The sequence below is a fragment of the Salmo trutta genome, chromosome 34, assembly GCF_901001165.1.
Source record: "Salmo trutta chromosome 34, fSalTru1.1, whole genome shotgun sequence".
Classification (NCBI taxonomy): domain Eukaryota; kingdom Metazoa; phylum Chordata; class Actinopteri; order Salmoniformes; family Salmonidae; genus Salmo; species Salmo trutta.
In genome coordinates, this window is record NC_042990.1 from 23,000,070 (window position 1) to 23,020,789 (window position 20,720).

The 20,720-nt window shown below is 45.4% G+C and overlaps 1 protein-coding gene across 2 annotated transcripts in view; it reads left to right on the forward strand.

The window, feature by feature from the left end:
• LOC115173828 (ubiquitin-conjugating enzyme E2Q-like protein 1) overlaps nucleotides 1-20,720 on the forward strand; it is a 59,213-nt gene that overhangs the window by 18,183 nt on the left and 20,310 nt on the right. Inside the window, exon 3 of one of the 2 annotated variants that reach the window (XM_029732268.1) lies at nucleotides 1,325-3,526. The exons of the other annotated variant lie outside the window; for it this stretch is intronic. Within the exon in view, the coding sequence (XP_029588128.1) occupies nucleotides 1,325-1,456 (132 nt within the window). The 3' untranslated portion in view covers nucleotides 1,457-3,526. Of the gene's footprint in view, nucleotides 1-1,324; nucleotides 3,527-20,720 lie in introns of those variants that run through there. 2 annotated transcript variants of the gene reach the window in all.

Sequence of the window (20,720 nt, forward strand, 5' to 3'; positions counted from 1 at the left end):
AACGACACACATGCTGCACTTTGGTCCACTCCTTCCTACTACACCCGTGACACCACCCTAACACTTCAGCTACACTACCCATGTCACTCAATGTGACATTCTACCTGCTACACAGAAAACAACCAAAATCAACTTTATTTTTTATTATTTCAATTCACAAGATAGAATGAAAGTGCGCGTCAGCCAATGAGAATTTAAGCTGGCTGATTCTTGAGCTTGGACGCAATGCAATGCGAGCAGCATAGTAGCTTTCATATTTTTTTTTAAAGCATCCCCTCAATGGCTGATGGCTGAACCCAATTCAGTTTTTGTTCTTCATAGCTGATCTTTTTTTCAGTCCATTTTCTGTCACTGTTCCATTACATTTTGGGTGGTTGTTTTGGTAACAGCAAGTCATGTGGAAAAAATCTGCGTCCAGACTGAGGTTGCATAATGGATCAGAGTTCATTGGGAACCACATACAAATGTGGTACAAACCAGAACTCAAAAGATCAGATGTGTTTTTTTGTTGCTGTTTACACATTGGGAAAAATATAAGATACTATATGTACTGTATCAAATATGACAAATAATTGGCAAAGATCAGAGTTGGGATTCCTTTGAGATCGGTGTGTGGATCAGCGTCGAGATCGGTGTGGAAGAACTTGACTGGCCTGCACAGAGCCCTGACCTCAACCCCATCGAACACCTTTGGGATGAATTGGAACACCGACTGTGAGCCAGGCCTAATCGCCTAAAATCAGTGCCTGACCTATTGTGGCTGAATGGAAGTAAGTCCCCGCAGCAATGTTCCAACATCTAGTAGAAAGCCTCCCCAGAAGAATGGAGTCTGTTATAGCAGCAAAGGGGGGACCAACTCCATATTAATGCCCATGGTTTTGGAATGAGATGTTCGATGAGCAGGTGTCCACATATTTTTGGTCATGTAGTGTATGTTATTATTCACCTGTCAAATGATTTTACCATTCATCCTCATGAGGATATTCCTCCTTTAGATGCAGTACTGGTGACATAAGGCTGTTGAATATCTGTGACAAGGAAGTGTTTTCTACGTAAAGAGCTGACTTGTGTAGTCACCTTGGGGAGTTGGACCGAGGGAGCTTGTGGAAGCATGGTTGATGGTTGTGGGTCTCTCTTTTCTCAGTATAATTGACTCAGTGAGGTGTTGAATGCAGATGATACTGTACTCATTCTCACTCCCTCTCTCTCTCTCTTTCTGTGTGGGTGTGTTTTCAATGTATCAAGGACGTCAATTCCCTACTAATCATCTCTCCCTCCCTCCCTCCCTCCCTCCCTCCCTCCCTCTCTTTCTCTCTCTCCATAGGGGCGTATCTGCAGAAAAGCAGGGAAGTCCAAGAAGGCGTTTAGCCGCAAAGAGGCGGAGGCCACCTTTAAGAGTCTGGTGAAGACCCACGAGAAGTACGGCTGGGTCTCCCCCCCTGTGTCTGATGGCTGAGGAGATGGGCCGGCCATGACGCTAGCTAGCCATGCTAACCATGACACACCACGCTAACTCAACTCCTCCTTGACCATACCACTCCACTGCTCCAGTTGTTTTCGGTTGCTTTGGGTTTTTTCTTGTTGTTGTTTTGATCAGCTCACTGAGACTTCAGAAGGAACAAATGAAGGAACGCTCGCCTACTTCGTCTTCACTTTGCCGATAATCGTCATAATCTCGTCATCATCAACCCTCCCTCCTCTCTCTGCGTTCATCCCTCCTTCGGCTGAGTAGAAGGTTCTGCGGGATGTGCGTGAACTGACTTATTCAGGAAAGTGTGTGTGTGTGTGTGTGTCCGCGGAGTGTTTGTCGCAGCGGTTGATGGATTGGGTTTCCGACACACGCACACACACACCAACCACACACCCACACCCACTGTGTGGGGATTTGTGGAAAGACTGTGAAAGACTACTGAGAAGAGGGAGATGTATCCCCTGTCCTCTTTTATTCCACCCTCCCATCTCACCTTCCTTCCTGTCCTCTTTTATCCCACCCTCCCATCTCACCTTCCTTCCTGTCCTCTTTTATCCCACCCTCCCATCTCACCTTCCTTCCTCTCCTCTTTTATCCCACCCTCCCATCTCACCTTCCTTCCTCTCCTCTTTTATCCCACCCTCCCATCTCACCTTCCTTCCTCTCCTCTTTTATCCCACCCTCCCATCTCACCTTCCTTCCTGTCCTCTTTTATCCAACCCTCCCATCTCACCTTCCTTCCTCTCCTCTTTTATCCCACCCTCCCATCTCACCTTCCTTCCTTCCTGTCCTCTTTTATCCCACCCTCCCATCTCACCTTCCTTCCTCTCCTCTTTTATCCCACCCTCCCATCTCACCTTCCTTCCTGTCCTCTTTTATCCCACCCTCCCATCTCACCTTCCTTCCTCTCCTCTTTTATCCCACCCTCCCATCTCACCTTCCTTCCTGTCCTCTTTTATCCCACCCTCCCATCTCACCTTCCTTCCTGTCCTCTTTTATCCCACCCTCCCATCTCACCTTCCTTCCTGTCCTCTTTTATCCCACCCTCCCATCTCACCTTCCTTCCTCTCCTCTTTTATCCCACCCTCCCATCTCACCTTCCTTCCTGTCCTCTTTTGTCCAACCCTCCCATCTCACCTTCCTTCCTGTCCTCTTTTATCTCACCCTCCCATCTCACCTTCCTTCCTGTCCTCTTTTATCCCACCCTCCCATCTCACCTTCCTTCCTGTCCTCTTTTATCCCACCCTCCCATCTCACCTTCCTTCCTGTCCTCTTTTATCCCACCCTCCCATCTCACCTTCCTTCCTTCCTCGCCTCTTTTGTCCCACCTTCCCATCTCACCTTCCTTCCTCTCCTCTTTTATCCCACCCTCCCATCTCACCTTCCTTCCTGTCCTCCTTTATCCCACCCTCCCATCTCACCTTCCTTCCTTCCTCTCCTCTTTTATCCCACCCTCCCATCTCACCTTCCTTCCTCTCCTCTTTTATCCCACCCTCCCATCTCACCTTCCTTCCTGTCCTCTTTTATCCCACCCTCCCATCTCACCTTCCTTCCTGTCCTCCTTTATCCCACCCTCCCATCTCACCTTCCTTCATTCCTCGCCTCTTTTGTCCCACCTTCCCATCTCACTTTCCTTCCTTCCTGTCCTCTTTTATCCCACCCTCCCATCTCACCTTCCTTCCTCTCATCCCTCATCGCTCTCTCTAAGCTGACACTACAATGCACTGAACTGAAGTCCACCCAGTCTGCCTGATCGTTTAAATACAGACCAGGCTGTTGATGTTTAACAGACAGGCAGTGCAGGACGGCAGCTCATGCATTCACCCCTTCATTTTTATTTCATTTTTCTCTCCTCTGTTCTTTTCTTTTGACTGTGCTGTTTTTCACAGTTCAATGCAACATGAAGATTGTAATGTATGTGGAGCTGTGCTCTCTCTCCATCTCGCTATCTATCGTTAATTCTCATCTCTCTCTCGTTCTCGCTTTCTCTTTGTGGCTAAATTTAGACCTCACTGTGTTGCGTAGACGGTTATTGATTTCTAACGAGAAAAAAAATCACTTGCTTTATATGCAGAGACTGTACGATTAATAGAATGACAGTCAACCACAGCGCTTTCTCTCCTCTCTCTCTCTCTCTCTACCTCTCTCTCTCTCGCTGTCTCTCTCGCTCTCTCTCTCTCTCTACCTCTCTCTCTCTCTCTCTCTCTCGCTGTCTCTCTCTCGCTGTCTCTCTCTCTCTCCTCTATCTCTCTCTCCTCTATCTCTCTCCTCTCTCTCTCTCCACTCTCTCTCTGTCTCTCTCTCCTCTCTTTCTCTCCTCTCTCTCTCTCTCGCTCTCTCTCTCGCTGTCTTTCTCGCTGTCTTTCTCTCTCTCTCGCTGTCTTTCTCTCTCTCGCTCTCTCTCTCTCTCTCGCTCTCTCTCTAGCTGTCTCGCTCTCTCTCTCGCTGTCTCTCTCTCTCGCTGTCTCTCTCTCTCTCGCTGTCTCTCTCTCTCGCTGTCTCGCTCTCCCTCTCTCTCTCTCTTGCTGTCTCTTGCTGTCTCTCGCTGTCTCTCTCTCCTCTCTCTCACTGTCTCTCCCTCTCACTGTCTCTCTCTCCTCTCTCCTCTCTCACTGTCTCTCTCTCCTCTCTCTCCTCTCTCTCGCTGTCTCTCTCTCGCTGTCTCTCTCTCCTCTCTCTCTCGCTGTTTCTCTCCTCTCTCTCTCTTTATCCTCTCTCTCCTCTCTCTCTGGTCATATTATCATGTATTAATGAAGACCAGGAGCTATAATTCATAATCCATGATTTAGATACCAGATGGTCAAGCTAATAATCAGGCCCCTGAAAGGTGTGTGTCTGTGTGTGTGTGTGTGTGTGTGTGTGTGTGTGTGTGTGTGTGTGTGTGTGTGTGTGTGTGTGTGTGTGTGTGTGTGTGTGTGTGCATTTGTTTGTGCGTGCATGTGTCTCACCATGGCTTTTCATTGTGTTCCTATGTGAAGACAACTGTACAATGCAGATCCTTTTACTATCAGTAACCCAGTAATAGTATTAGTACATTACTGCATGGGATGTTGTTACAATGCTAATGGTGATGGTGATGTCCTGACCAGAGGTAATGATCATCTCTGACAGTTCCCTATGGGACTATACACCACACATTAAGACTGCAGAGTGTGTGTGTGTGTCGTTGTGTGAAGGACTGTGGCTATTTTGCATTGGCACATCACATACACACTCAACATTTAGCGTTGTTACGCGCGCACACACACACCTGTCAGCGTGGCTGTGTGTGATGATAACACTCCTAAATTAGGACAGAGCAGAACCCTGGCGAGGATGGAGTGGTGGAATAATAAACAAGTGCCCTCAGAGATGACTGTCTCAGTGAGCTCCTGATTAATGTCTGGAGAGAGGGAGGGAGGGAGGGGGAGGGGGAGGGAGGGAGAGAGGGAGGGAGAGGGGGAGGAAGAGAGGGAAGGAGAGAGGGAGGAAGAGAGAGGGATGCAAACTTTGATGTTTACCACCAGCTCCTCGAAATGTCAGCTGGAATCCAGAATGGCTGAAAAAAAGCATGTGTGTGTGTGTACATACACACACACACACACTGTAGCCACCACATTCCTCTTGTTATGCCGTACAGTATATGTGTGGCTGGGAATGAGCACCACAAAGAGCTAGTTGCTAATTGCCGTGACATTTGACCAGAGAGCTGTCAGATGAATAACTAGTGAGAGTGATGACGTCACACCTGTGCTGCTCACTCACTCACTCACTCACTCACTCACTCACTCACTCACACACACACACACATCCTGCACTGCTGGGTCGGGGGTTCTAGTCAAACTCACTTTTTGTTTTACATTGTGTGTAAAGCAATGTTCAAACACTACATCCTTATAGACTATGTTCATCATCAGGGGGATGATATGTGTGTGAGAGTGGTTGTCGTGTGTGTGACGGTCTCTTGGACACAGTTAAAGACATCCCCATCTGGTATCTAATCATGAGAAAGGGTACTTTTAAAATGGTACCCTACTGTATTACCCGTGTAGTGCACTACTTGTGACCAGAGCCCTATGTAGGGAATAGGGTGCCAATGGGATGAGGCCTAAGTCAGTGCGGACGGTCTTCTTCCTTTTCTGTTGGGGACAGTCAAGTCAGGGTTGGCTGTAGGCGTTTCTCTGTGCTTACGATGAGAGGAGAAAACTACTGTAAAATTAAGAATTAATATAAGACAAAATATCTCAAAATTGGGTGTTTGCTGGTTTAAAGAGAATCATTTTGTGATATAGTTTAGATCGGTAGTTTGCAGACACTAACTGGGTGAATCGATTCTGTTGTATTATATCTGCATGTGGTAAGTGATTGGTAGCTAGCTATCTTTTTTCAAGAAAAACAAAGGAAAAAATGACGACGGGGTAAAAAACGAACAGCAAAATGCTTCTTCTCTTGTTCTCTTGATTTCCGTTTTCTGTATTTATATTTTCCTTTCCGACATCCTAAAAAAAATACTTTCACGTTATGTTCTTTGAATGTTTGTGTTTTAATTTATTTGTGGTTTGCCAAAATGAAGATGTTGAAGCATGTCGCAGGTATTGTCACAGAAAAAGAGAAAAAAAAATCCTAACTAAGAATGATGATGCTTATCTGTGTCAGAAGGAGGGTGTTCAGTTGTATATTTTGTGGGAGACTTTCCAAGAACCAGATTAAGAAGGGCTAGACAATGATGTAAACATTCTCCAGGAACTAATCTCACTGGGAGCAGAACTCTATGGAACTCAATGGAACTGAAGGATCGATCAGAATTCTCGGCTCTCACGTGTATTTCCTACTCTTCTGTGATATCACTGATGTCCATCCTTCTTTTTCTGGTTCCAGACTTCGGTACTGCTCGGGTAGAAGTTGCCCTTAGGCACAGATCTAGGATCAGCTTACCCTGCCTAAATCCTAACCTTCACGATTAGAATGGAATACGCACATCTGCCCCCAGATCAGCTTCTTGGGGCAACTTCACCCAACTCCCGACTGAAGTGTCTAGTCCAGGCCGAGGTCAAAAGTTCAAAAGGTGAAAGGTCGTTGCAAGACCAAACAGGAATGTGCAATAAAAGTTACAGCTTATTGAAACTGATGAATGGACCTGGTTTTGTTTGCATTCACTCACATGATACACAAACATTTATCTATTGATCTCTTCTCTATTCAAGATCTTTGTTGATGTTTTTCATGTCATCATGACCAAACTAGAGCTATCGTTTTAACTCATGTGAATCATTATCTCTTCACTGTCCAAGATCTTTGTTTTTCCTTAGAGCTATTCTGGAGTAGTTACGGTACATTGAATAGTGGACGTAACTGAGGCACTGTCACGCCCTGACCATAGAGAGCCCTTGGTTCTCTATGGTGTAGTAGGTCAGGGCGTGACTAGGGGGTGATCTAGTATATCTATTTCTATGTTGGTGCTAATATGGTTCTAATTAAAGGCAGCTGTTTATCGTTGCCTCTGATTGGGGATCATATTTAGGTAGCTATTTCCCCACCTGTGTTTTGTGGGATATTGATTGTTTGTTAGTGTGTTTGGGCACTACGTCCTCACGGTCTTTGTAAGTTATGTTATTTTGTTTCTGTTAGTTTCACTTAAATAAATATGTGGAACTATATTCACGCTGCGCCTTGGTCCGCTCATTTCCAAGATCGTGACAGAATATCCCACCAAAAGAGGACCAAGCAGCGTATCCACAAGGTAAATGAGTTTTGGACATGGGAAGAAGTGATGGGTGGATGCGAAACCCTTCCTTGGCGGCAGACGGAAGGTAATAATAGAGGACAGCGACGACGCCAGGGTTCGCGGCCACAGAAAACACAAGGACAACCCCAAGATTTTTTTGGGGGGGCACAAGGGCACAAGCCGCAGGAAGAGCCAGAGCACATGGAGCAGGCGATAGAGAAGTGGTCGGTCAACCCAAGGAGAGAGCCAGAGCCCACCTGGGAGTCAATGGAGCAATGTGAAGAAGGATATCGGAGAATGATGTTGGCGAAGAGTAGGCTGCAGCGCAGGCGGACTGAAGATCCGGTCATTAGTCCGGTGCCATCTGTGCCGGCTCCACACACCAGATCTCCAGTGCGCCTCCCCAGCCTGGTGCATCATGTGCCTGCTCCCTGCACTCGCCCTGAAGAGCCAGAGACCGTCAGGGAGGCAATGAGGAAGCTGGGAGAGAGAGAGAGATGTTGTGCAAGTGTGTTCTGCTCTACATCCGACTAAAGGATCCGGTTAGCAGTCCGGTGCAACCTGGGCCGGTTCCACGCATCTGGCCTCCAGTGCGCCTCCCCAGTCCGATACGTCCTGTGTCTCCTCCTCGCACTCGCCCTGAAGTGCGTGTTCCCAGTCTGGTACGTCCTGTGCCTCCTCCTGCGACGGTCAACAGTCCGGAACCTCCAGCGACGGACAACGGACCGGAGCTTCCAGGGACGGTGAACTTTTATGGGCTAGGTGGCGCGTGATGTTCAGAAAATGTATTCCCACCAAAACAGCCGGTGAATGAGCACATCAATTTACAAAAATACTCATCATAAACGTTGATAAAATTTACAACAGTTATTGAAAGAATTATAGATATACTTCTCCTTAATGCAACCGCTGTGTCAGATTTTAAAATAGCTTTACGGAGAAAGCACATTTTTCAATATTCTGAGTACATAGCTCAGCCATCAAAGCAAGCTATACAGATACCCGCCAAGTTCTGGGGTCAACTAAACTCAGAATTAGTATTATAAATATTCTCTTACCTTTGCTGATCTTCGTCAGAATGCACTCCCAGGACTCCTACTTCCACAAGAAATGTTATTTTTGTTCGAAATACTCCATATTTATGTCCAAATACCTCCGTTTTGTTCGTGCGTTCAGATCACTATCCAAAGGCATAACGCGCAAGCGTAAATCCAGACACGAAAAGTAAAATAGTTCCATAACCGTTCGTAGAAACATGTCAAACGTTGTTTACAATCAATCCTTAGGGTCTTTTTAACATAAAACGTAGATAATATTTCAACCGGACAATAGCGTATTCATTACAGAGGAAAAAGAAGGAGCGGCGCGCCAAATGTGCCAGCGCAGTAAACAACTCACTGGTCCCAGGCAGTCCACTCATTGACTGAGCTCCTATTTTCTGCCCAGTAACAGGAGAAGGATGAAACAGCTGCCTTTAATTGGGAACCATAATAGCACCAACATAGAAATAGATATACTAGATCACCCCCTAGTCACGCCCTGACCTACTACACCATAGAGAACCAAGAAGCCTTAGGAAGGAAGTGCAACGTGTCCCCACAGACACTGTAGTTTCGATAGGGATTCAAAAGAAGAACTACAATTCTCAGATTTCCCACTTCCTGGTTGGATTTTTCTCAGGTTTTTGCCTGCCATATGAGTTCTGTTATACTCACAGACATCGTTCAAACAGTTTTAGAAACTTCAGAGTGTTTTCTATCCAAATATATGACTCTGGGCCCGAGTATTAGGCAGTTTACTCTGGGCACGCTTTTCATCCGAATATGACAATACTGCCCCCTATACCTTAAAAAGTTAACGGCCCGGAGCTTCCCGGGAAGGTCAACGGTCCAGAGAGTCCAGGCACGGTGTCCAGTCCCGCTCCATGGCAGGAGCCTTCCTCTGCACCGGTGCCCAGTCCAGGCACGGCGTCCAGTCCAGCTCCATGGCCGGAGCCTTTCTCTGCACCAGTGCCCAGTCCAGGCTCGGTGTCCAGTCCTGCTCCATGGTGGGAGCCTTCCTCTGCGCTGGTGCCCAGTCCAGGCACGGCGTCCAGTCCCGCTCCATGGCGGGAGCCTTCCGCTGCGCCGGTGCCCAGTCCAGGCATGGCGTCCAGTCCAGCTCCATGGCCGGAGCCTTTGCGCCGGTGCCCAGTCCAGGCACGGCGTCCAGCCCAGCTCCATGGCTGGAGCCCTCCTTTGCGCCGGTGCCCAGCCCAGGCACGGCGTCCAGCCCAGCTCCATGGCCGGAGCCCTCCTTTGCGCCGGTGCCCAGTCCAGGCACGGCGTCCAGCCCAGCTCCATGGCCGGAGCCCTCCTTTGCGCCGATGTCCAGGCACGGCGTTCAGCCCGGCGCCTTGGCCGGATCCGGGGGAGGGGCGGGGGCTACGACCTGCACTGGAGCCGCCACCGACACTAATCACCCCCCCTACCCTCCCCATTTGGTTTCAGGTTTTGTGGCCAGAGTCCGCACCTTTGGGGGTGGGTACTGTCACGCCCTGACCATAGAGAGCCCTTGGTTCTCTATGGTGTAGTAGGTCAGGGCGTGACTAGGGGGTGATCTAGTATATCTATTTCTATGTTGGTGCTAATATGGTTCCCAATTAAAGGCAGCTGTTTATCGTTGTCTCTTATTGGGGATCATATTTAGGTAGCTATTTCCCCACCTGTGTTTTGTGGGATATTGATTGTTTGTTAGTGTGCTTGGGCACTACGTCCTCACGGTCTTAGTAAGTTTTGTTATTTTGTTTTTGTTAGTTTCACTTAAATAAATATGTGGAACTATACTCACGCTGCGCCTTGATCCGCTCATTTCCTAGATTGTGACAGACACAGCCAACAGCGTACAATGTTAGGATCTCTACCAAAAATGTACTAAGCATTGACTTACCAAGTTTTCACCTGTTTTTCAGAGGGAAAAGTTCTTCCTTAAGAGGTAAACTTACATACTGCTGCACACATTTTCTTGACCGACTTTAGACACTTTAGACCCACTTTGGTCTCCATTGTGCTCCAGTTTTATATTGAAACACAGGATCTTTCTCCATTGTCTCAGAGCTTAGCTAAATTCATCTTTTGTCTCTGGTATCTGAAGAGTCATCAGGTCTGGTTCAAGTGGTATCAGAACAGAATGTCTTCTATGAGCTTTCATCCTCTGTGTGTGTGTTAACCCACTAGGCTAGCACGCTATGTTTCTACAGTCACTCAGTTATTAATAGTCAGTTGTCCAACTGAATGTATTCAACTGAAATGTGTCCTCCACATTTAACCCAACCCCTCTGAATCAGAGAGGTGCAGGGGGCTGCCTTCATCGACATCCACGTTTTCAGCGCCCGGGGAACAGTGGGTTAACTGCCTTGCTCAGGGGCAGAATGACTGATTTTTTACATTGTCAGCTCAGGGATTCAATCCAGCAGCCTTCCGGTTACTGGCCAAATGCTCTAACCACTAGACTACCTGCCATACTACTTCATCCTCTCAAATACATGTAAGAGAGTTTCCATCCCAATCTGGGCACCAACTCACAACCGTCTACACACCAACACAACACAAAGAAGTACTGTCAATAACCGTGACCCAGAAAAGTCAAGAAGGAACAAGTAATTAGGGATAAAAATAAAAAGTTCCAAGGCATACAAGGAAATATTGCAGTTGCTCAATGGTTCTCTAAGGGTCTTGTGTATACCTTTTTAGGTGATGGTGTCATACCAAAAATGCAGTACACAAACGTTGAAGTAGCTCAGGTTTATAGCTGGCCCAGTGGTTTGATAGGGTGCTCAGTTAGGGAGGTTGAAAACAGGAGGGAGAGGAGGATGAGGTGCAGCACAGTGAGATAGTTTGGGCGGAGTGGATGAGTAATAGCTTCATACTGCACTAACACATCATTTATGGATGACTATGTGGAATGGATGACTATATCTCAAGGACTGCTGGTGTTAGAGTGCCTTCAAGTGTGTGTGTGTGTGTGTGTGTGTGTGTGTGTGTGTGTGTGTGTGTGTGTGTGTGTGTGTGTGTGTGTGTGTGTGTGTGTGTGTGTGACTCATTTGTGGGCTACACAAGTTCAGCACCTCACGGTCTAATTGATAGTTTCAGGAGAGTGAACAGTGACCTAGTCACCTTCATTAGCAGCAGAAGGACACACACACAAACCTTTAATTGATCCATGGGCACAATTAAATACAGAGAGACAGAGGGGAAAGAGAGAGAGAGAGAGAAAGACAGTGTGGAAAGACAGACAGAGAGACAGAGGGGAAAGAGAGAGAGACAGACAAACAGAGACAGAGAAGAACGAGAGAGACAGAGAAAAGAGAGAGAGAGACAGACAGAGGGAAAGGAGAGCAGCTGTATTGTATGACAACACACTGCTCACTAAAGAGGAAACAACAATGTAAACAAATTAGCGATCAGCTATAACATTTACATTTAAGTCATTTAGCAGATGCTCTTATCCAGAGCGACTTACAAATATAAGACTTGATTATCATATTATTGTGATATTATTATATTATTCTACACAGCAGTTAATAGTTTCCGCCGAGCTGTGTCTTTGTTTGGGCAGTGACTCTCTCACAACAGAAGAAAACACACACACACGCACACACACTGTGACACACAACAAGGCACTAAAATGTCAGAGACAAGGAACAAGCCCCTGAAGGTTACCTTGACACAAGAACCATAGAAAACAACAACAACAACAGAGAGAGAGAGAGACAGAGAGCGAGAGAGACAGAGAGAGAGAGAGAGAGAGAGAAGGATAGCGAAACAGATTGAGAGAAAGGGAGTGACAGAGAGATATATAGGGAGTGAGAGAGAGAGAGTGGAAGGCATCCCCTATCAGAATAGCATTATCTATATTACATGTGACTAGCTGAGTGACTTCACTGTTTCCCGTAGACTGCTGATGAGATTTCCCAGAGTCCTTCACAGCCAGCTGTGCCAGGTTGGATTGGCTCAGCAGAGAGGAAGTGGTCGTTTGATTGTATTTATTGATTGATTTAATTTGATCATTTACAAGTACACATACAGCCAAATCACTTACAGTAGGGAGGGTACATCTCACATGTACCTATCACAAGTAATCTGAATAGAAAATAATGTAAAAAAGTACAATAGAATAGAATACAATAGAATATTTCAGAGCTCTGGAATTTGTGAAGAACATCTGGAGATGTTAAACCGAGAAAGCCTAGAAACCTCCTAGGAACATTAAAAACACTATGTTAAGTAATTAGCCTCTCACTCTCTCAATATGTCACTATACATATCATGTAGACTTCTGTCATCACACTATAACTAAAATACACTATATATACAAAGTATGTGGCCATGCCTTCAAGTGAGTGGATTTGGCTATTTCAGCCACACACGTTGCTGACAGGTGTATAAAATGGAGCACACCACCATGCAATCGCCATAGACAAACATTGGCAGTAGAATGGCCTTACTGAAGATCTCAGTGACATCCATTGTGGCATCGTCATAGGATGCTACCTTTCCAACAGGTCAGTTAGTCAAATTTCTGCCCTGCTAGAGCTGTCCTGGTCAACTGTAAGTGTCGTTATCGTGAAGTGGAAACGTCTAGGAGCAACAACAGCTCAGCCGCAAAGTGGTAAGCCGCCGAGTGATGAAGCGAGTAGCGTGTAAAAATTGTCAACGCCATTGTACAATGGAGCAGTGGAAATGCGTTCTCTGAAGCGATGAATCACGCTTCACCATCTGGCAGGTCCGAAGGACGAATCTGGGTTTGGCAGATGGCAGAAAAAGTTTCCCTGCCCGAATGCATAGTGTCAACTGTGAAGTTTGGTGGAGGAGTTCTTGGGCTGTTTTTCAGGGTTCGGGCTAGGCCCCTTAGTTCCAGTGAAGGGAAATCTTAAACGCTATAGCATACAATGGCTTGCGAAAGTATTCACCCCCCCTTGGCATTTATCCTTTTCTGTTGCCTTACAACCTGGAATGAAAATAGATTTTTGGGTGAGTTTGTACCATTTGATTTAAACAACATGCCTACCACTTTGAAGATGCAAAATATTTTTTGGGGTGAAAAAAGCAAGAAATAAGACAAAAAAACTGAAAACATAAGCGTGCATAACTATTCACCCTCCCAAAGTCAATACTTTGTAGAGCCACCTTTTGCAGCAATTGCAGCTGCAAGTCTCTTGGGGTATGTCTCTATAAGCTTGGCACATCTAGCCGCTGGGATTTATGCCCATTCTTCAAGACAAAACTGCTCCATCTCCTTCAAGTTGGATGGGTTCCGCTAGTGTACAGCAATCTTTAAGTCAGACCACAGATTCTCAGTTGGATTGAGGTCTGGGCTTTGACTAGGCCATTCGAAGACATTTAGATGTTTCCCATTAAACCACTCGAGTGTTGCTTTAGCGGTGTGCTTAGGGTCATTGTCCTGCTGGAAGGTGAACCTCCGTCCCAGTCTCAAATCTCTGGAAGACTGAAACAGGTTTCCCCTCAAGAAGTTTCCCTCCCAGTCCCTGCCGATGAAAAACATCCCACAGCACGATGTTGTGGGGATGGTGAGAGGGTGTTCTCTGGGTGATGAAAGGTGTTGGGTTTACACCAGACAGTGTTTTCCTTGATGGCCAAAAAGCTCAATTTTAGTCTCATCTGACCAGAGTACCTTCTTCCATATGTTTGGGGAGTTTCCCACATGGCTTTTGGCAAACACCAAACGTGTTTGCTTATTTTTTTTCTTTAAGCAATGGCTTTTTTTTCTGGCCACTCTTCCGTAAAGCCCAGCTCTGTGGAGTGAACAGCTTAAAGTGGTCCAATGGACAGATACTCCAATCTCCGCCGTAGATCTTTGCAGCTCCTTCAGGGTTATCTTTGGTCTCTTTGTTGACTCTCTGATTGATGCCCTCCTTGCCTAGTCCGTGTGACTTGGTGGGCGGCCCTCTCTTGGCGGGTTTGTTGTGGTGCCATATTCTTTCCATTTTTTAATAATGGATTTAATGGAGCTCCGCGGGATGTTCAAAGTTTCTGATATTTTTTTATAACCCAACCCCGATCTGTACTTCTCCACAACTTTGTCCCTGACCTGTTTGGAGAGCTCCTTGGTATTCATGGTGCCACTTGCTTAGTGGTGTTGCAGACTCTGGGGCCTTTCAGAACAGGTGTATACAGTTGAAGTTGGAAGTTAACATACACCTTAGCCAAATACATTTAAACTCAGTTTTTCACAATTCCTGACATTTAATCCTAGTAAAAACTCCCTGTTTTAGGTCAGTTAGGATCACCAATTTATTTTAAGAATGGGAAATGTCAGAATAATAGTAGAGAGTGATTTATTTCAGCTTTTATTTCTTTCATCACATTCCCAGTGGGTCAGAAGTTTATATACACTCAATTAGTAGTTGGAAGCATTGCCTTTAAATTGTTTAACTTGGGTCAAACATTTTCGGGTAGCCTCCCACAAGCTTCCCACAATAAGTTGGGTGAATTTTGGCCCATTCCGCCTGACAGAGCTGGTGTAACTGAGTCAGGGTTGTAGGCCTCCTTGCTCGCACACACTTTTTCAGTTCTGCCCACAAATTTTCTATACGATTGAGGTCAGGGCATTGTGATGGCCACTCCAATATCTTGACTTTGTTGTCCTTAAGCTTTTGTCACAACTTTGGAAGTATGCTTGGGGTCATTGTCCATTTGGAAGACCCATTTGCGACCAAGCTTTAACTTCCTGACTGATGTCTTGAGATGTTGCTTCAATATATCCACCTAATTGTCCTCCGTCATGATGCCATCTATTTTGTGAAGTGCACCAGTTCCTCCTGCAGCAAAGCCCCCCCACAACATGATGTTGCCACACCCATGCTTCACGGTTGGGATGGTGTTCTTCGGCTTGCAAGCCTCCCCCTTTTTCCTCCAAACATAACGATGGTCTTTATGGCAAACAGTTCTATTTTTGTTTCATCAGACCAGAAGACATTTCTCCAAAAAGGACAATATTTGTCCCCATGTGCAGTTGCAAACCGTAGTCTGGCTTTTTTTATGGCGGTTTTGGAGCAGTGGCTTCTTTCTTCCTGAGCGGCTTTTCAGGTTATGTCGATATAGGACTCATTTTATTGTGGATATAGATACTTTTGTACCTGTTTCCTCCAGCATCTTCACAAGGTCCTTTGCTGTTGCTCTGGGATTGATTTGCACTTTTTGTACCAAAGTACATTCATCTCTAGGAGACAGAACGCATCTCCTTCCTGAGCAGTATGATGGCCGCGTGGTCCCATGGTGTTTATACTTGTGTACTATTGTTTGTACAGATGAACGTGGTACCTTCAGGCGTTTGGAAATTGCTCCCAAGGATGAACCAGACTTGTGGAGGTCTACCATTTTTTTCTGAGGTCTTGGCTGATTTCTTTTGATTTTCCTATGATGTCAAGCAAAGAGGCACTGAGTTTGAAGGTAAGCCTTAAAATACATCCACAGGTACACCTCCAATTGACTCAAATGATGTCAATTAGCCTATCAGAAGCTTCTAAAGCCATGACATAATTTTCTGGAATTTTCCAAGCTGTTTAAAGGCACAGTCAACTTAGTGTATGTAAACTTCTGACCCACTGGAATTGTGACACAATGAATTATAAGTCAAATAATCTGTCTGTAAACAATTGGTGGAAAAATGACTTGTGTCATGCACAAAGTAGATGTCCTAACCAACTTGCCAAAACTATAGTTTGTTAACAAGAAATTTGTGGAGTGGTTGAAAAACGAGTTTTAATGACTCCCACCTAAGTGTATGTAAACTTCCAACTTCAACTGTATATACTGATTTCCTGTGACAGCTCATATGACACTTAGATTGCACACAGGTGGACTTTATTTAACTAATTATGTGACTTCTGAAGGTAATTGATTGCACCAGATCTTATTTAGGTGCTGTATAGCAAAGGGGTGAATACATATGCATGCACCACTTTTCCGTGCACTGTACAATGACATTCTAGACGATTCTGTGCTTCCAACTTTGTAGCAACAGTTTGGGGAATGCCCTTTCCTGTTTCAGCATGACAATGCCCCCATGCACAAAGCGAGGTCCATACAGAAATGGTTTGTCGAGATCGATGTGTAAGAACTAGCCTGCATAGAGCCCTGACCTCAACTCTATCGAAAACCTTTGGGATGAATAGGAACGCAGACTCAGAGCCAGGCGTAATCGCCCAAAATCAGTGATCGACCTCACTAATGCTCTTGTGGCTGAATGTAAGCAAGTCCCCGCAGCATTGTTCCAAAGCCTTCCCAGAAGAGTGGAGGCTGTTATAGCAGCAAAGGGGGGCCCAACTCCATATTAATGCACATGATTTTGGAATGAGATGTAGGACAAGTAGGTGTCCACATACTTTTGGTCATGTAGTGTACATAGATAAACTATACATGATCCATTTAGGACTTTTACAATTCATTCTGAATGACATAATACATGATAAAAAGATACTTGAATACCAGTAAATTATTATTTATACTGAACAAAAATATAAACACAACATGCAACAATTTCAAAGATTTTGATTAGTTACAGTTCATAAAACACGGAACCCAAACCGGCTGCGCGTGTGTGCCATCGTTGATAAATGTATTTTGTCCCCCCACACCAAACGCGATCACGACACGCAGGTTAAAATATCAAAACAAACTCTGAACCAATTATATTAATTTGGCGACAGGTCGAATAGCATTAAACATTTATGGAAATTTAGCTAGCTAGCTTGCACTTGCTAGCTAATTTGTCCTATTTAGCTAGCTTGCTGTTGCTAGCTAATTTGTCCTGGGATATAAACATGGAGTTGTTATTTTACCTGAAATGCATAAGGTCCTCTACTCCACCAATTAATCCACACATAAAACAGTCAACCGAATAATTTCTAGTCATCTCTCCTCCTTCCAGGATTTTTCTTCTCTTGACTTTATATTGCGATTGGCAACTTTCATAAATTACGTGCATTACTGCCACTGACCTATTTCGTCTTTCAGTCACCCATGTGGGTATAACCAATGAGGAGATGGCACGTGGGTACCTGCTTCTATAAACCAATGAGGAGATGAGAGAGGCAGGACTTGAGGCACGATCTGCTTCAGAAATAAAACTGACTTCTATTTTAGCCCTTGGCAATGCAGATGCTCGTTGACGCGTGCGCAGTGTGGGTGCAATAATTTAATAATATTGATTTTTACATTTATTTTGCAACGCTCGCGCACGCGATGCGAGCGGTGTACTCAGCCTGTAAGGAAATCTATGGATTTCACGACTTGGCAGGGGCGCAGCCATGGGTGGGCCTGGGAGGGCATAGACCCACGCATTGGGGAGCCAGGTTCAGCCAATCAGAATTAATTTTCCCCACAAAAGGGCTTTATTACAGCCAGAAATACTCCTAATTCTCCGACGTTGGAGGCGGCATATGGTAGAGAATTGAACATTTAATTCTCTGGCAACAACTCTGGTGGACATTCCTGCAATCAGCATGCCAATTGCACGCTCCCTCAAAACTTGAGACATCTGTGGCATTGTGAGGTGTGACAAAACTGCACATTTTAGAGTGGCCTTTTATTGTCCCAGCACAAGGTGCACCTGTGTAATGATCATGCTGTTTATTCAGCCTCTTAATATGCCACACCTGTCAGGTGGAAGGATTATCGTGACAAAGGATAAAATGGTCACTTACAGGGATGTAACAAATTTGTGCACAACATCTTTGCGAAATAAGATTTTTGTACGTATGGAACATTTCTGTGATCTTTTATTTCAGCTCATGAAACATGCAACCAGCACTTTACATGTTGCGTATATATTTTTGTTCAGTGTAGTTAAACCATTTACATGAAAAAAAAAGATTGTCTGTGTTCTTTTGCGAGTGAGATCACGGCCCAGTGCATTAAAAAGAAATAGGATGTATACTCATGTGACTAAGTTAGGACTCCCAGTGCATTAAAAAGAGATAGGAAATGTTGTTTAGACTTTGGTACAGGATAACTGAGGTGTCCCAAGGCCCAATCCATCATCTACACCACAGGGCGCTACATACGCATCATTGTTGAATAAATCATGTTTCTTCCTCTATATATTAATGATATACTGTATCCATGGACGCGACCGAGTTGTTCATTCTAAATGTTCCATTGCCATACTGGCTGGCAACATTCTTATTCCTTGCTTGCTAGCTATGCAACTACGGCTAACTTACAGTCACATCAAACAGTGCAGCCAGAATAACAGCAAGTAGCTATTTCCTAGTTAGATTTATGTTGATACATTTATAACAATGAGCTTATGGTGAGCGATTTTGCCATGCAGAGAAAATGTGCTCTCTTGTCAGGACACTGTTCACACAAAATAAAGACAATCCAAGACATTTATTTGAACTGATTTTAATAAATGAAACCATACATTCTCTTTGTGTCCACTACAGCTGACATAGATATTGCTACTTATTGTATGTCACATTTATCTGTACATTCCCCTGGACTGTGCATTGGTTGAAATATCTGTTGGAGTCTGTGTTACTACTTTTGCTGCCTTGTTCCTCGGCGTACACATCACGGACAAACTGAAATGGTCCACCCACACAGACAGCATGGTGAAGAAGGCGCAGCAGTGCCTCTTCAACCTCAGGAGGCTGAAGAAATCTCTCTCTCTCTCTCTCTCTCTCTCTCTCTCTCTCTCTCTCTCTCTCTCTCTCTCTCTCTCTCTCTCTCTCTCTCTCTCTCTCTCTCTCTCTCTCTCTCTCTCTCTCTCTCTCTCTCTCTCTCCTCTCTCCTCTCTCTCTCTCTCTCTCTCTCTCTCTCTCTCTCCTCTCTCTCTCTCTCTCTCTCTCTCTCTCTCTCTCTCTCTCTCTCTCTCTCTCTCTCTCTCTCTCTCTCTCTCTCTCTCTCTCTCTCTCTCTCTCTCTCTCCTCTCTCTCTCTCTCTCTCTCTCTCTCTCTCTCCTCTCTCTCCTCTCCTCTCTCTCTCTCTCTCTCTCTCTCTCTCTCTCCTCTCTCTCTCTCTCTCTCTCTCTCTCTCTCTCTCTCTCTCTCCTCTCTCTCTCTCGGGGGACCTGAACCCTAGGACCATGCCTCAGGACTACCTGGCATGAGGACTCCTTGTTGTCCCCAGTCCACCTGGCCATGCTGCTGCTCCAGTTTCAACTGTTCTGCCTGTGGCTATGGAACCCTGACCTGTTCACTGTGATTACTATTATTTGACCATGCTGGTCATTTATGAACATTTGAACATCTTGGCCATGTTCTGTTATAATCTCCACCCGGCACAGCCAGAAGAGGACTGGCCACCCCTCATAGCCTGGTTCCTCTCTAGGTTTCTTGCTAGGTTTTGGCCTTTCTAGGGAGTTTTTCCTAGCCCCCATGCTTCTACACCTGCATTGCTTGCTGTTTGGGGTTTTAGGCTGGGTTTCTGTACAGCACTTTGATATATCAGCTGATGTAAGAAGGGTTATATAAATAAATTTGATTTGATTTGAATAACAACCCGAGCCACTGCCTGTTCACCCTGCTATCATCCAGAAGTCGAGGTCAGTACAGGTGCATCAAAGCGGGGACTGAGAGACTGAAAAACAGCTTCTATCTCAAGGCCATCAGACTGTTAAACAGCCATCACTAACATTGAGTGGCTGCTGCCAACATACTGACTCATCTCTAGCATTAACATCTGCTAACCATGTGTATGTGACAAATAAAATTTGATTTGATTCGATTTCAGCCTTTTGGGTGTTGATGGTGCTGCAGTATTCTAAGTTTTCGGCCAGGATGTTGCTCCAGCATTGTCTGTCTATAAGTGAGGGACGCCAGTAGCTATGGACCGATGCCCACTCACTGACATAATCTCCCTCGCTTCTAAACTAACATTGGCCAGTTTCTGGACTGTCGTGGTCCTGATGCTGTGATTTGTGTATGTAGTTGTTCCCGCTGCCCTGCAGATCTTTGGTAAAAGTGCTGCCAGATAGTTCACGCACATCGGCTCTGACGTGTACCACATCAAGTCCCCGATACATTTTATCTCCACCCAAGGAGAGGAGAGTGTAAGGGCATTCTCCGGGTATTTCGATAGATATTTCCCCAGTGATGCAACCGGGCATAGTGGGTTCCCTGGCTGCTCAAACATGAATTTCCCCTTGGGTCCAGAGGATTCTTTGTGGCCTTGTTATATGGGAAAGTGGTGTATCTGAGAGTGAATGTGTTGTTATAATATTGTTTTCTAGTAGCCTAATAATGAGTGCAATTTAGAAATAACACAAACAGGCTATGAACAACATACCTGAGACCATTCTCATCTGTTTTTACGAGGAATGAGTTGGGCTTTAGTTGTCTGTTACCCTCTTTGACCCAGATGTAACTGGAGGTCTAACCACACTTTCTGGGCCAGACCCCTTGGTGTTGCGGGATTCAAAGCCTGGGAGTTTTGGAGCTGGGCCATGTCCTTATCGGTGATGGGAGGGTGTCTGTTTGTGATATATTTTCCTTGCCTTATTAGCTGTTTGATTTTGCCCAGAAATACATGATTCGAGGTG